At 39.0% G+C, this 13,423-nt stretch overlaps 1 protein-coding gene across 12 annotated transcripts in view; it reads left to right on the top strand.

Annotated features, from left to right (window-relative positions):
- The window catches only part of CACNB2 (calcium voltage-gated channel auxiliary subunit beta 2), a 355,444-nt gene that overhangs the window by 226,463 nt on the left and 115,558 nt on the right, over window positions 1-13,423 (top strand). For 10 of the 12 annotated variants that reach the window (XM_053572162.1, XM_053572163.1, XM_053572165.1 and 7 more), the window contains one exon: window positions 6,507-6,626. In XM_053572162.1, the coding sequence (XP_053428137.1) occupies window positions 6,507-6,626 (120 nt within the window). Of the gene's footprint in view, window positions 1-5,226; window positions 5,735-6,506; window positions 6,627-13,423 lie in introns of those variants that run through there. The other 2 variants (XM_053572173.1, XM_053572167.1) reach the window with 1 other exon arrangement.

Raw genomic sequence — 13,423 nt, 5'->3', positions numbered from 1 at the left:
CATGTACAGCAGACAGAACAGATATGCTTTTGATGAAGAGAAACATCAGTGGCACGTCAGGGGTTGCTCTGCCTTTTACTTTTATGAGCTGATGCGTGCATGGGACTTGAACTCTGCTAAAAGTTAACTCCATCAATTATTTGCTTCCTAACTTTGGTCAGTTCACTTCTGTGTGTCTCCGTTTCCTCCTCCGTTACAATGAAGGTAATTAGAGATTAAATTAGATAATATGAAATCAGCACAGGGCCTAACAGAGTGAGCGCTCCTTAACTATCAGCAGTTCCATCAGTGCGGTACATAGCCTACTCTTCATAAGTTCATTGTCCGAATTATTGGTGTAATGTAGAACAATCACAAAAACATACTGCGAATAGCCTCTTAGAGAGCTGGTATTGCGAGGAAGTAAATCCAAGAGCTCTCTTGAAATCTCAGAACACATTATGTTTCCAATAATGTGAAGTTTACTGACAACAACTTCAATGTCACTCCTAATTAAGTAAATCAAACATGTGGAAGGAATTGTCTTGTGAGGCCGCACTATACATATGTAGAGTGAGAGAAAAAGAGAGGAGGAGGGAGTGAGGGAGAGAGTGACAGAAAGCTTAAATAAATCTTTCAATAAAGGCAGCAGGATACCTATATTGACCTCTCTTCCTCAAACATGCTAAATAGTTCTTGTCTATAAACATGTTATTCCTTACACCAAATGTCTGTTTTCTCAACACATTCCAGGACTGACTTTTTTCTTTTATCCTTTAAGCTTCAGCTTGGTGTCATCTCAGACCCTAACTAAAAAACTAAGCTCCCTTTTACTGTCATGTCACTATCCCGGTCTATTTTAAGTCTTTCACAGCAATTGTCTACTACCTTAAAAAAAAAAAAAAAGAAAAGAAAAAATCAGCATCCTTCACTAAAACAGTAAGCTCCATGATAGAAAGGAAGCTTTAATCTTTTTCCAGTTATATTTTCAGCACGTAGCTTACAGGTGTAACACAAACTTTCAAACCATAAACATTCAGTAATTGCACGTGTGGTTTTTGCTTTTCTGTGGGTTTCATTGTGGGGGGGGATTTACTCTCTTCATTAGTAAATTCCATAGCTACACAAAATTTACAGATTCTCCTGTTCCCTTGAGAAAATTGAAGCTAGCATTTTAGCTTTTACATAATCATAAAAGTGTCACCCAAGGATGACCTTGCAAGGATTTATTACCATCCCCTCGGCTGCTATTTTGACATGAAGCTCAATGATAGGCCAATCACATTTGATGTTGTGCATGTACATTTGCATAGTAATTACATGACATATGCAAATTAAAGTATACAGTATTTATGGAAATGTGCTTCGTCTCAGCATCCTGTGTCATTTTTGAATTTTTAGAGTTTGGATTCTCTCATTATCCATAAATGGGTTATGGTTTTGTTTATGAAGAAGTCAAAAAAACGGGGGATGACAACTCAGATTTCTGAGATGTAGATGGCTTCACAGAACAAAAGTTAATTCTTGCAAGCTGTGAAGAGGTATGACAATATGAAAAATGAAGGATTGATCACCCCCTGCTAACAGACAATACAAGATACAACCCTTTCCACTGGGTCCTTGTCCTTAGACATCTACCCCATTGTTGTAATTTTATTTTAAAAGATGTGAGCATGGCCAGTAGGCCACGGACTATCTGTCCCATGGCAGGTTTGGAGGAAGTAACTGAAGTCAAATTTGCCATTGTGTTGGCCTGGTCCTATGCGTGAAGAGGTGGTTTGAAGTCCTGAGGACATTCTTGAGGTATAGCTTTGTCTAGAATCAAGGTGTCTTTCAGATACCATGAGAAATTGATGTTGCACTAAATGAGTGTTTTTCAACCTTTTTTTTTTTTTTTTTTTAATCTCACGGCACCCTTGAACCTATGGTTAAACTTTGCAGCACACTTAAATTATGTTGATCAAAAAAAAAAAAAAAGAGTGAAAGAAAGAATATACCTACTGTGCTTTGAACGTCTTTCAAAAATAATTTAATTAATGATCTTTCAAAGTTTTTGTGGCACACCAGTTGAACAACACTGCTGTGGAGCATTGCTTTAGACTTTGTATGAAGATTTCCTACAGAAATAGATGTCACAGTCTGGGATCCAAAATGTTTTTCAAATAGGCTTACATCTTTACATCTTTTGTGTTAACCTGGATGGAGTTGAAGCTCATTCTTCCTAGCAAAGTATCCTAAGAATAGAGAAACAAGAATCCATTGTCCTCAATACTAATATGAAGCCAGCAGAAGATCTAATACATGCCCACATCGGAGAAAAACTCAATTCAAGGTGGTGGACAGGAGAACAGGGAAAGGAGAGGAGAAAGGGGGACGGGAATGGGTGTGCTCCGATCAATTTAATGGGCAGGGTATCAGTGTGTATGGCTCACCTCCTGGGGGCAGGACAAAATTATAAGAAGAACTCTACCTAACAAATGCAAACGATGTAACCTAATTCTTTGTACCCTCAAATTAACCTGAAACAATAAAAAAAAAAAAAGTAGGCTTACAACTCTATTACTCTTTTCAGATTTAAATGAGAAAATACAGGAACATTCAAGAAAACTGAGGTTGGAATTACATGCGATTGTACGTAGTAGAGCATAGCTTTAAAAACTATCGTCAATACAAATAAAAATGTGCTAAAAAAAAAGGGTGTGCAACTATTTGACATAAATCAGAAAAAGAAATTAAAGAGCAGATAAAAGCATCAGGTCATCTAATCAGATGAAAGTTTCCTCTAAAAGCAAAGAACGCGTATTCCGAGTGTGAAGATGAACTATGGAGGGACCTTAGGTGCGAGGCACATTCTAGAATCATCATACCATTAGGAGTGCAAATATTAAGTGATCAAAAAAGGAAATATGGGCAGCTGAAAATGGGATGTACCTACAAGGGCAAATTCCGCGGAAGACCAGCTAATCACATTACAGGCACAGTAGCGATCAAGGGTACATCCTGTAATGAACCTGTTCTGGAGTTATAAAAGCGACTGCCAGCTGTTCCTGATTGAAGACTACTTGAGGCACAATGACCCAGAAAATCCATATGGTACCAAAGGCAAAAGCTTAATTAGATGTATCACTTCTAACTGCATAAATCCACACTCCCAGAAGGAAGGAGATTAATTATAAGGCGTATGTCAGGAGTGTGACTTTCAAAAATGCAGCAACTCTGGAGACTGGAACATGCTACTATTGGACGGTGTGGGATAATTTTTTTTTTTTTTTTTTTTTTTGCCCTCTCTTTCGACACCAGGTACATATAACTGCTATCATGAACAATATTTTCAAAGTCTATGCTATTACAGATGCAAGAAATCCAAGTAATCTGGCTCCTTCCACAAGCTAAAGATCAATTCATCCTCTCACATCCAGTATTATAAAACAGTCAAGGCTGAGTAAGTTGCAAATGGTCAAAAGATCATTGCCAAAAGTCAACAAAGAGATTTTTTTTTTTTTTTAACAGTTTAACTATTTAAGCTTGGGAACCAGTCTGGAAATGACAATGCATTGCAAAAGCTACATCTGATTATTAGCAAAGGACTTTCAAAGTCTTGTTTCAAAGGGAATGAGATCACACAAAATTAATGTGTATTTTATGCTGTCTCTCTCAGCCTGTCACTATAGGGTTTTTAAAGATGGAAACTTTGTATCTTCACTGAGGTGTTACCTGAACCTTTAGTGGGGTGGTTGGGTGTAGGATGCCAAGCCTGGGAACACTGGGGACCAGACAAAGGGTTATAATTGTGCTTCCTACTAATTTTCTACTGTGCTACCACTGGTTTAAGAAGCCATCTAGAAAAATGAGGCATCTATTACCATGTGTGTCTGTGTTGAAAGACTCATATCCCACCCCCTTTTTAAATTAGATCATAATTGTGTAGATTACTGCATTTATGGGGTACAATGTGCTGATTTTATATACAATTTGGAATGTTTGCATCAAACTGGTTAACATATTCACCTCACTTATTTAATTGTTGTGTTTAGACATTTATACTCTACTATTATTTGACATGTACGTTTGCAATACGCACGGTAGGTGAGACCGTGGGACTTCATTATTCCCTTGTAAATATTCCTTGAACAAAAAGGTTCATTTCTGTCCTCCATGCACTTCACACCACAATGAAGATCTACTTATTAGTTTATGTCATGGTACCGCAGCTGTGGTGCAGTTGACCTCTAATTTTTATCCTGAAGCCCCTGTTCTATGTATTTTTTTAGCACTTAAGTTATGTAGATTGCTGTTAGCTCAGATTCTGAGGACAGGAGAGAGGGAGGAAACATTTAAAAAAAAAACAAACAAAAAAAACCTTTGTTTTCTTGTTTGCATGAGACTTTACAAAATAATACCCCACCACGTTCAAATAAATGCAGTTTGGAATGCAGCAATATAATTTTATGTTTAAGAAATTGGAAAGGGCATATTTCTTCATTAGTAAACTTTTAAAAAATGTAATTTCATGAGTACAGGAAATTAATAACTTCCTGATATCATTCCTTCTCAAGCCCCCATCCCCTTATCTGCAGGCAGAGTGTGAACTCAATTATGCTGTGAATTTTATCTCAAGCTAATAAATCCACCAAGCTTTGAAATGTCTTCATTGAGCCTTGCTGTAACAATTCACATTGCTCTGTATGCCCCTGGCTTTATTTCCAGGGCTAGTTTCCCCGCTGGAGAAGCGGGTCAGTCCTTTTGTGCTCAGTTAAACTCATTGCTTTATAGAGCTATGATTACTTTGATGTCCTTATTAAATGACCAAATCTCTCTCTTGCATCTTATTAGGGAAGTCACAAGCAACAAATAACAGCTTTATCTGCGTATGATGGCCAATGAGCAGTATTTGATTTTGGCTGTGCAGTATCACACATGATATTTATGACCTGCGAATTGCTTTATGGGGGCATAGGATATACTTTATGAGGCAGGTCAGGAAGAGAAAGAGGTTAGATGAGAAGAATCCATGCTTTGTGTCTGAGAGACTGTTTCATCTGAAACAAAATCTGGTAAATACACCGTTGGGCTGGGTTACTAGAGAGCCGAAAGACCTTTCCAGCTGTTTACACTTGGCATGTGAAAGGGCAATTGGACATAGGGACAGCGAGATGTGAGCTGCTGCGTAAAAAGGCCACTTATGGAGCATGCCCAGTGCGGGAGGACGGCCGCCTCCCCCTCCTCCCTCCGCCCCTCCAGATCGCCAAAGATAAGGCTTGAACTTTGCACTCGCAAATGTCACTGGATACGTTTTTGCACTAGTTTTTTTTTTTTTTTTTTTAAGGTTCTCTTACAACTCATTTCCTTTACCAACGCGAGGGCAAGGAAGAGGATGATCGGATACATTAAGTTTAGAACGAGTTGATGCTCGTCTTTGAATGCACTTGAAGCGTTCTTTATTTTGAAAGCCATAGAAAGCACCCCAGCGTGTCTTTTCCTCGACCCCCGGAATGGGGAAATAAGTCTCCTCGGATGGGAGTCCCCCGGGGCAGGGTGTGAACGCCCCGGAGGCAGAAAGGGACGGAGAAGAGGGGCTTGCCCGGAGCATGGATTGGGGGGGAGCTCGGGCTCTCCAGGGCTCGGCGCACACTGAGAACCTGCGCCCCGGGCTGCAGCTGCGGAGGATCCAGGCGCCGTCTGGCTCATGAAGGCCACCTGGATCAGGCTTCTGAAAAGAGCCAAAGGAGGACGGCTGAAGAATTCGGATATCTGTGTAAGCGCGAGGGCTTTCGTTTGGGGGAGACGCTGTTTTATCTTTGCTTTTTTGCTGCAGTGAGTGCAGGTGGAGATGGTGGCTTGACAGAGTTAATCTGATCCTGATTGCAAGAGGGAGCCAGGGAGATTCCTATCCTTTTCTGTGTGCGTGATTTATTGCCACAGAAGCTATCCCGGAGCAGGTGTATTCTGTACACAGCTTTAATTGAATCGATGTAAAGGGATTTAAAAATGTGTTGCTGGAAGATGGAGTGAAGTTGGCAGAAGGTAGCAGGTGTACAAAAAGATGTAAAAGGTTCTTAAGGTTAAAGTGGGCGTCCTCTCCTGGTAGTCACATTTTAGAGAGTTCAAGTTTATACCTCCTTAGACTTTTTTTTCTGTTGTTCCTAGGCTTCATGTCTTCCCAGTTTTAAATACTTGCTTTAGCAGATAGATTGTTCCTGAAGCTATCCTTGAAACCCATGGGTGCCCTTCAGCCCTGCACTGCACCACTGAGCTGGTTAATTATAAAGGAACTTGTTCTAGCTTTCAGAAAGGCTAAAGTCTGGAATGTGAGGCTTGGGAAGGAATGGCCTCTATCAGAACATACAGCTGTGCTCCTGCAAACCACAGCATGATTTTCTAGATGGGTTGCCGCAAAAGGGATGCTTTTCTCCTCTTTTCAGGAATGTATAGAACCATTCTGGAAACTCACTGCCGTGGAGATGAGACACTTTCAAGGCAAACATCATAGATGGAATCTATTTTAAAATGTACGTTTTCCTCTCCAGGGTTCGGCAGACTCCTACACCAGCCGTCCATCCGATTCAGATGTATCTCTGGAGGAGGACCGGGAGGCAGTGCGCAGAGAAGCTGAGCGGCAGGCCCAGGCACAGCTGGAAAAGGCAAAGGTGAGACTCTTTCTTCTCTGCCACAACTGTGCTTTGCAGGCTGTGCTGGGCAGGTGCTGGGCCACCAGTGGGAGCGTCCTCTGAAGCTCGAGTTTGGTCTATCGGAGTATTCCGTTGTCTGGTTTAAACGAGAAATAGCACCTATTTGCTTCCCTTGGGAGAAAGAAAAAAGTGTGGTATAGAAGAGTGGTCTTCATGCTTATGTTGTTTTTTGAGCCACGTGATTTGTTTCAATGGGTGGATAGCTTATTAGGACACACCCCAAAAGATCCCTGAATGTACAAAGAGGAAAAAAGTGCATCTACCTGAGATCAAGAGAGTTTCCATCATTTTTCCAGTGAATCACATCTCTGTTTAAAAAACCAACTTTCTTCAAGCTAATGTGCATTTTTCGTAGACTTGAATGATCTTTCCCCCAAATGTTGCTCAGTTGGTGTTGTACATCATCTTCTTGTTTACAATATTGGTTGCATTATGTTTTTCAAACATGAAGAGAGAAAGGATTTTATTGATTAAAAAAGTTTGCTTCCTTGGAATTTTTTTTGTCCATGGCATCATAATAAAGTGTATAGCTGCAGAGGGGAGACTGGAAATCAGATATGAAATATATAATTATAGGATTTTTCTTAAGCTCTGTTTCATTTCACTAATTGTAGTGATTTGAAGTCATTTTTTCCCCATGTAGTCATTTGAACAGCTATTTCTAAAGCACAGACTGTTGTCCCAGTTGAAGGTAGCTTGGCTTGTGGGAGACTCCGTACCTTCCGAAATGAACGTATTTTAGTATGGTGGTTGGTTATCTTTTGAAAAAAATTACTGCCTTGAGGAAGAGTAAGTGCTGGGTTGATCTTGCTGAAAAAATCAGGGTAGCATTTCTGCTGGCTGTTTCATCTCTGAGATGAGTAAAATCTATGTGTGTTGCTATGGGAATCGTGGCTTGGAGATTCTGGTTTGAATGCCTGGATGGCCCTTATGTAATATTCATGACCTCTGGCGCAGCTGCCATAGTAGTTTACTGAGAATCTGCCAGGAGACCTTGACTTCTAAGAAGCAGTATTTTCAAATATCAGAACAATCCTTTCCCCAAAGCTGGCAGGGAAATCATCTCCTGGTCTAGCAGTCTTAACCAGGAGATAGCTCATAAACAGTAATAACAAGGAGGGTTTTGCAACCTTAGAAACTAACAAAGCAAGCTGAGGCCTAGTTGCCATCAACTAACAAATACAATCTGTCAAAGTCAGCCACTTAAAACATTATGTGGTTGAAGTTAAATGATGGAGAACGTTAAATGATAGATAGATGGCTAGTGGAGTTACTTGCTACAAATTTGCACTGTAGGTAATCTAGGTTGCAGTTGAGAATTTGAATTCTGCATTCTATATTTGACACTGTATGTAAAGAAAAGTAAAGACAAAATAACACCAAAAAACTTGTATTCCAAAATAAAAGATTGTTCCACTTGTAACCAATTTATATATGTGATTTTCACATGACCAAATTAAACAGTTTCTGAGGTTGGTGTCTCATCATCCTACAACCCAATGTATTTGTTTTTTGAAGTCTTTGGATACCTGGTTGAGTCCCAACCCTATGCTGTAAATCACCAGTAAGACATAATTGCGGCAAAGAACTTTTGAGTATCTCTCAACCTACCATTGATCAAAATGCTGATCCTAAATCAAACCAGGTTCCTAGTACTTGTCATACAGCTTTAAAAGTTTTTAGTTAGGAATGATAGGGAAGGTGAAAGCAAATGAGAATTTAAAACAAAAGCAAAATAATTGAAAGCTTCAGCTTTATGAGAATAGTTTACATTCATTTTTTTTCCTTTAAAATTAGGTCAATGTCTTAAACCCTTGATGTATCCAAATGAGTTACACTAGGGTAAGAGAAAATTGGAATATGCTCAAAAAGAAGATAGAAATTAGGATTTAATTTTACTTTATACTAAAATGATGATTTGCTCTCAAATTCCAATATCCTTAAAGAATGCAAAATAGGGACTTCAGAAGACTAGTTCTTTATTAAGTTATTTTTTTTATCCATTCCTGTTTCCCAGATCTCATCATAACTTTGTGAGACCTATTTAAAAAAGGAGACTTAAAATATAAAAATGCGTGAATTCATCATTTAACTTTAACTTGAAACACTTTGTGCATCCGTTTTTGAAGAACCAACATTTTCTGCATTTACTTGACTAGCATCCCTTAAGCTAAGAGCCATTACAAGTTGGTGCTTTTACTCATTTGCTTTACAGGTCACATATAATAAATCTGTGCAAATACCGGGAAGAGACCTCAGCAGGGCTGTCAGATCCTGGTCCTATATAACTGTGAATACATTATTCACTAATTACCTTAATAATAGTTCTACCACATAAGGTAATTGGCAAGTAATTGAAACTGCCTTTTGAAATGAAGTGACCTACAAAAGATTATGTAATGAGGTCTTCACTGTCCCTTTGTTGCAGCTTTTCTTTAACTAGTGACCTCAGCAGTGCAAACATTATATATTAATTTTGATGCCAATCAATATCAACTGGCATGTCCTTGCTTTTTAACTTGGTGTTTCCTGATTCCAAATGTGTGTGTTGACCTTCAGTTATGAATGCTTTGCAAATCCTACCTTGTTTCAGTTTGTGCTTGTGGATAATATCTTAAAGACAAAAAATACATTAATTTCATTTATTTGCTCATTTATCTTTTCTTTATAAATAACCTTATTGAGACATTAATCACCCACTTAAAATGCATGATTCTGTGGTGTTCAGTATATCCAGAGTTGTGAAACCATCACTAGAATCAATTTTAGAACATTTTCTTTTCTTTCCTTTTTTTTTTTTTTTTTTTTGTTTTGAGACAGAGTCTCACTATGTTGCCCTCTGTAGAGTGCAATGGCATCATAGCTCACAGCGATTCTCTTGGGCTCAAACAATTCTCTTGCCTCAGCCTCCCCAGTAGCTGGGACTACAGATGCCCACCATAACATCCCTCTATAATTTTAGAACATTTTCATTGCCCCCCAAAGAAATCTCAAACCCCTGAGCAATCACTGTCCTGATTCCATGAGCAATCGCCTCAGTCCTGGGAAAGTACTCCTTAACTTTCTGTTTCTGTAGATAATGGAATCATTCATTAGGTGGTCACCCATGACTGGCTACCTTCACTTGTGTAATGTTGTCAAGGTTCATGCATGCTGTAGCGTGCGTTCTTTATTTGGCCGAATAATACTCCACTGTCTGCATGTGCAGTGGATAGTTACTTATCCATTTATCAATGGCTGAAAATTTGGGTGGTTTCCCCCTTTTAGGTATTGTGAATAGGTCGCTGTCAATTTTCATGTATGCGTTTGTACAGGCGCAGGTGTTTGATTTTTCATATGTCTCTACCAAGGACTGAAATTATTGGGTCATGCGATCATCTTCGTTTAATTGAAAGAATCATTTTCTTCTTTTCCCCATCAGTCCTCAAAAATGATGCCTTCTATTCTGTATGCAGAAACTCTTGAGTTATAAAATGAAGACATAGGAAGATTTGGAGCAGAGATAAGAGATTAGTGAGATCGTCTTAGTAGAATGGATCAATAGTCAATTTTAAGCCCACGTTCTCTCATCATCGAGTATCTACTATATTACAGAAATGGTACTTGACATCATTGGTGGTAGGAGGGAGTACAAGGTCATAGCCATAAAGAAGCAATAGATGGGTCTTTTGCTTATAGGAAGTGTCTATATACTTAGGGAGGAAAATCATAGTAATAAAAAGTAAAATGGAATACCCTGGAGGGTAGGGGGAAGATCTGTAAGTACCCAGAGGGAAAAGCTCTTCTCTCTGTCAAGAAAAGAAAACTCCTTCTTGGCAGAGGTGGTGTCCTAAAAGTAGATCTTACAAGATGGATGGATGAAGTTAACATCTTCTGACGTAGGGAGTGGAGCAGTGGGAAATGCCTCCTAGGCCCTGAGGATACTATGTATTTCAAGGCCTGTATAAGTAAAGGCTTAGCAGCAAGAGAATATAGAACCTTCCAGAGATGAAATAGTTTCTTAAGATCTTGCCATCTTGAAAGTGTCTTCATTCTACCTTCACATTTAATGAATAGTTTGGCTGGGTATAAAAGAGTGAAAACCATTTTGCTTCAGATTTGCAAAGGTATTACTTTGTGATCTTCTAACATCCAGCCCTGCCATTATGATTGCCAATGGCATTCAGTCTTTAAGTGTGACTTTTGTTTTCTTTAATTCTCTGTAATATTTTGAGAACTGTTCTTTCTTTGGTATTTTCACATTTTGACATCATGCACCTTAGTGTGGATATTTTTGTTTATTGCCCTTGGCTTTTCCTATGTTCATTGCAAAGGGCCAATCACTATAGTTCTGGAAATTGTCTTATTTTTTTCTTTCACAATTTTTCCCCTGTATTTTTTGTGGCTCTCTAATTGGTTAGACACTTGATTAGCAAGCTCCTTTGTAATTGTTTTTCTTTGCTGTCTCTGACTTTTTGTTCTGCATTTTTCTCAACTTGTAACCCATCTACTGAAATTATTTTTGTCAAAATTTAAAACTTTCAAGAACTTTCTTCTTTCTCTATTTTAGCTTCCTTTTTTTTTTATTCCATGGCTAAAATATCTTGTATCTCTTAAGGTACTATTATTATTTTTTAGTTTTCTGTAAAGTTTTTTTTATGTGTGACTCTATTTTTATGCACTGGAGACTTTTCAGCTGTTTGAGTTTTGATCATCCATTCATAATTAAGAGGAAGATATTGCAGAGCTGATTAGAAGCACTGGGTGTGATGGCAAAGCTTCTTGCCTGGTGGACTCTTATAGGGTAACTGGAGAGGACCCTAGATCATTAACTGGGAGAGGGGAGGGATTATTTTTGCATGTGGTCAGAGAGGGTTCTCCTAATCTGCCCGGATATGTTGGACTGGTAACGAAGTTTCTGGCAGCTGTTGAGAAATGGTGACTGGACTATGATCACTTAAGATTTAGATCTTAAAATGATCTATTCTTCCTATTGTGGTACATCAATCACCCTTGTTCTTAGCTGTACCTCCAGTTATCTCAAATTTCTGAGTCATCTTCCCCAAAGAGTAAACTTTGGTCTTCAGGAGGTGAGTGGGGAGAGAAAGTGGCCTGGTTATAGAGACTGAGGCAGGGACTCAGATAAATCTAACTTTCAGGTAGGAAGCCCACTATAGCCTCAGGACTCTGGCAAGGAGGAGGAATTGGAGGTGCCCAGACTTCTGAAGGCAGAAGTATGGCTGTGGCTGCTAGGAGCTTTCTGTAGCCTGGCTTTTGAGCCCTTCCTTGCAGAGCCCTTGTGTTCTAACTCTTCCTACTCTATTAATTGCTACTTGTTCATAACTTTCTGTTTTGTTTGCCTCTCTTAGCTTGTTTCTTGTTCTTTATACCTGTGGGTTTATAGTCTTTCTAAAAAAATATTTTTGGGATTACACCTGCGGTGCATCTTACAAGGGTATATGTGAAACTTAGTAAATGTGGAATGTAAGTGTCTTAACACAGTAACTAAGAAAATGCCAGGAAGGCTGTGTTAACTAGTGTGATGAAGATGTGTCAAACGGTCTATGAAGCCAGTGTATGGTGCCCCATGATCACATTAATGTACACAGCTATGATTTAATTAAAAAAAAATTAAAAAAAAACATTTTCAGAAGGGAGCTTATACCATGTCAGATGATTAAGTTGGCAGACTCATCCGAGAAAAAGTACTCCATACTTCATCGCTAAATATCGCTATGGTTACCTTCACCAGCACCAGGTCCACCCTTCAGAGCAATTTTGGAACTCTTTTTCTGGAATGCCCGTCAGAGCTGTCATCATATGAAAATCTGACAATTAAGTTCCTGCATTCATCCTAGAAAAAGTGCCACATACTTCATTGCTGAATTATCAATTTCAAAGTACTCCCCTTGGGAAGCTATGCACCCATGCCTAGTCCAACTTTCAAACCATTTTTTCTAGGAAGAGTTTGTGAACTTAATTGTCAAACCTCATAAGATGACAGCTCTGATAGCTATCCCAGAAAAAGAGTTGCAAGATTGCTTTCAAAGGTCAACTAAGTGTTGGCATCATCAGCGCATCGCTTCCCAAGGAGAGTACTTCGAAAGTGACCATAGGGATACTCATCCTAGAAATACTCATCCTCAACCTTACACGGTTGAGCTGTGTTAACACTTTTTCTGGAAGGAGTTTGCTTACTAATGGTCTGACCTCCTGTGTTCAGCTGACCGTGTTTTATTCCCAATCTTTCTCAATAAAAATTCTATACAAGAGAAAAAAAATACTTCCCATATTTCCTTAGTTGATAAATACCATGTGGATGGGGCAGAATCCTACCCAGTTGGAAATACTCCTGAATTAGCCTTTCCAGCAAAAAGAAGACACTTAAATCTGCTCATGTTTCATCAGCCCAGGGACACTTTTTTTTTTTTTTCAATTTCAAAAAATATTAAATATGTTTTTAAAAAAAGTCTTATTGAGAACGTTCCGTGGGAGGTAGTTGAGAAGTATATGCGTAGGTCTGGAATGCATATGTTCTTAAACCTGCAAGAGACGCTGTTGGGGAGAATTCAGAGAGCATGTGGCAGATGAAAAGCTAAAGGGCTCCTCATAGAAAAAGAAAAAAATTACATTGAACTGGTAAAAGACAAAGTCCGGGAAAGACAGCTCATCCCAGAAAGCCCCATGTAGGGGAGACATCCTTAGGAGAATATTTTAGGCTTAAGTTACTTTCATAACATGGACTCCGGATGCTGTCTTGCTATTTTTGCCTTGAA

The sequence above is a fragment of the Nycticebus coucang genome, chromosome 20 (genome assembly GCF_027406575.1).
Source record: "Nycticebus coucang isolate mNycCou1 chromosome 20, mNycCou1.pri, whole genome shotgun sequence".
Taxonomy (NCBI): Eukaryota; Metazoa; Chordata; class Mammalia; order Primates; family Lorisidae; genus Nycticebus; species Nycticebus coucang.
Note: the sequence above shows the minus strand (reverse complement) of the source record. Positions and strands in the feature narration are given on the sequence as shown.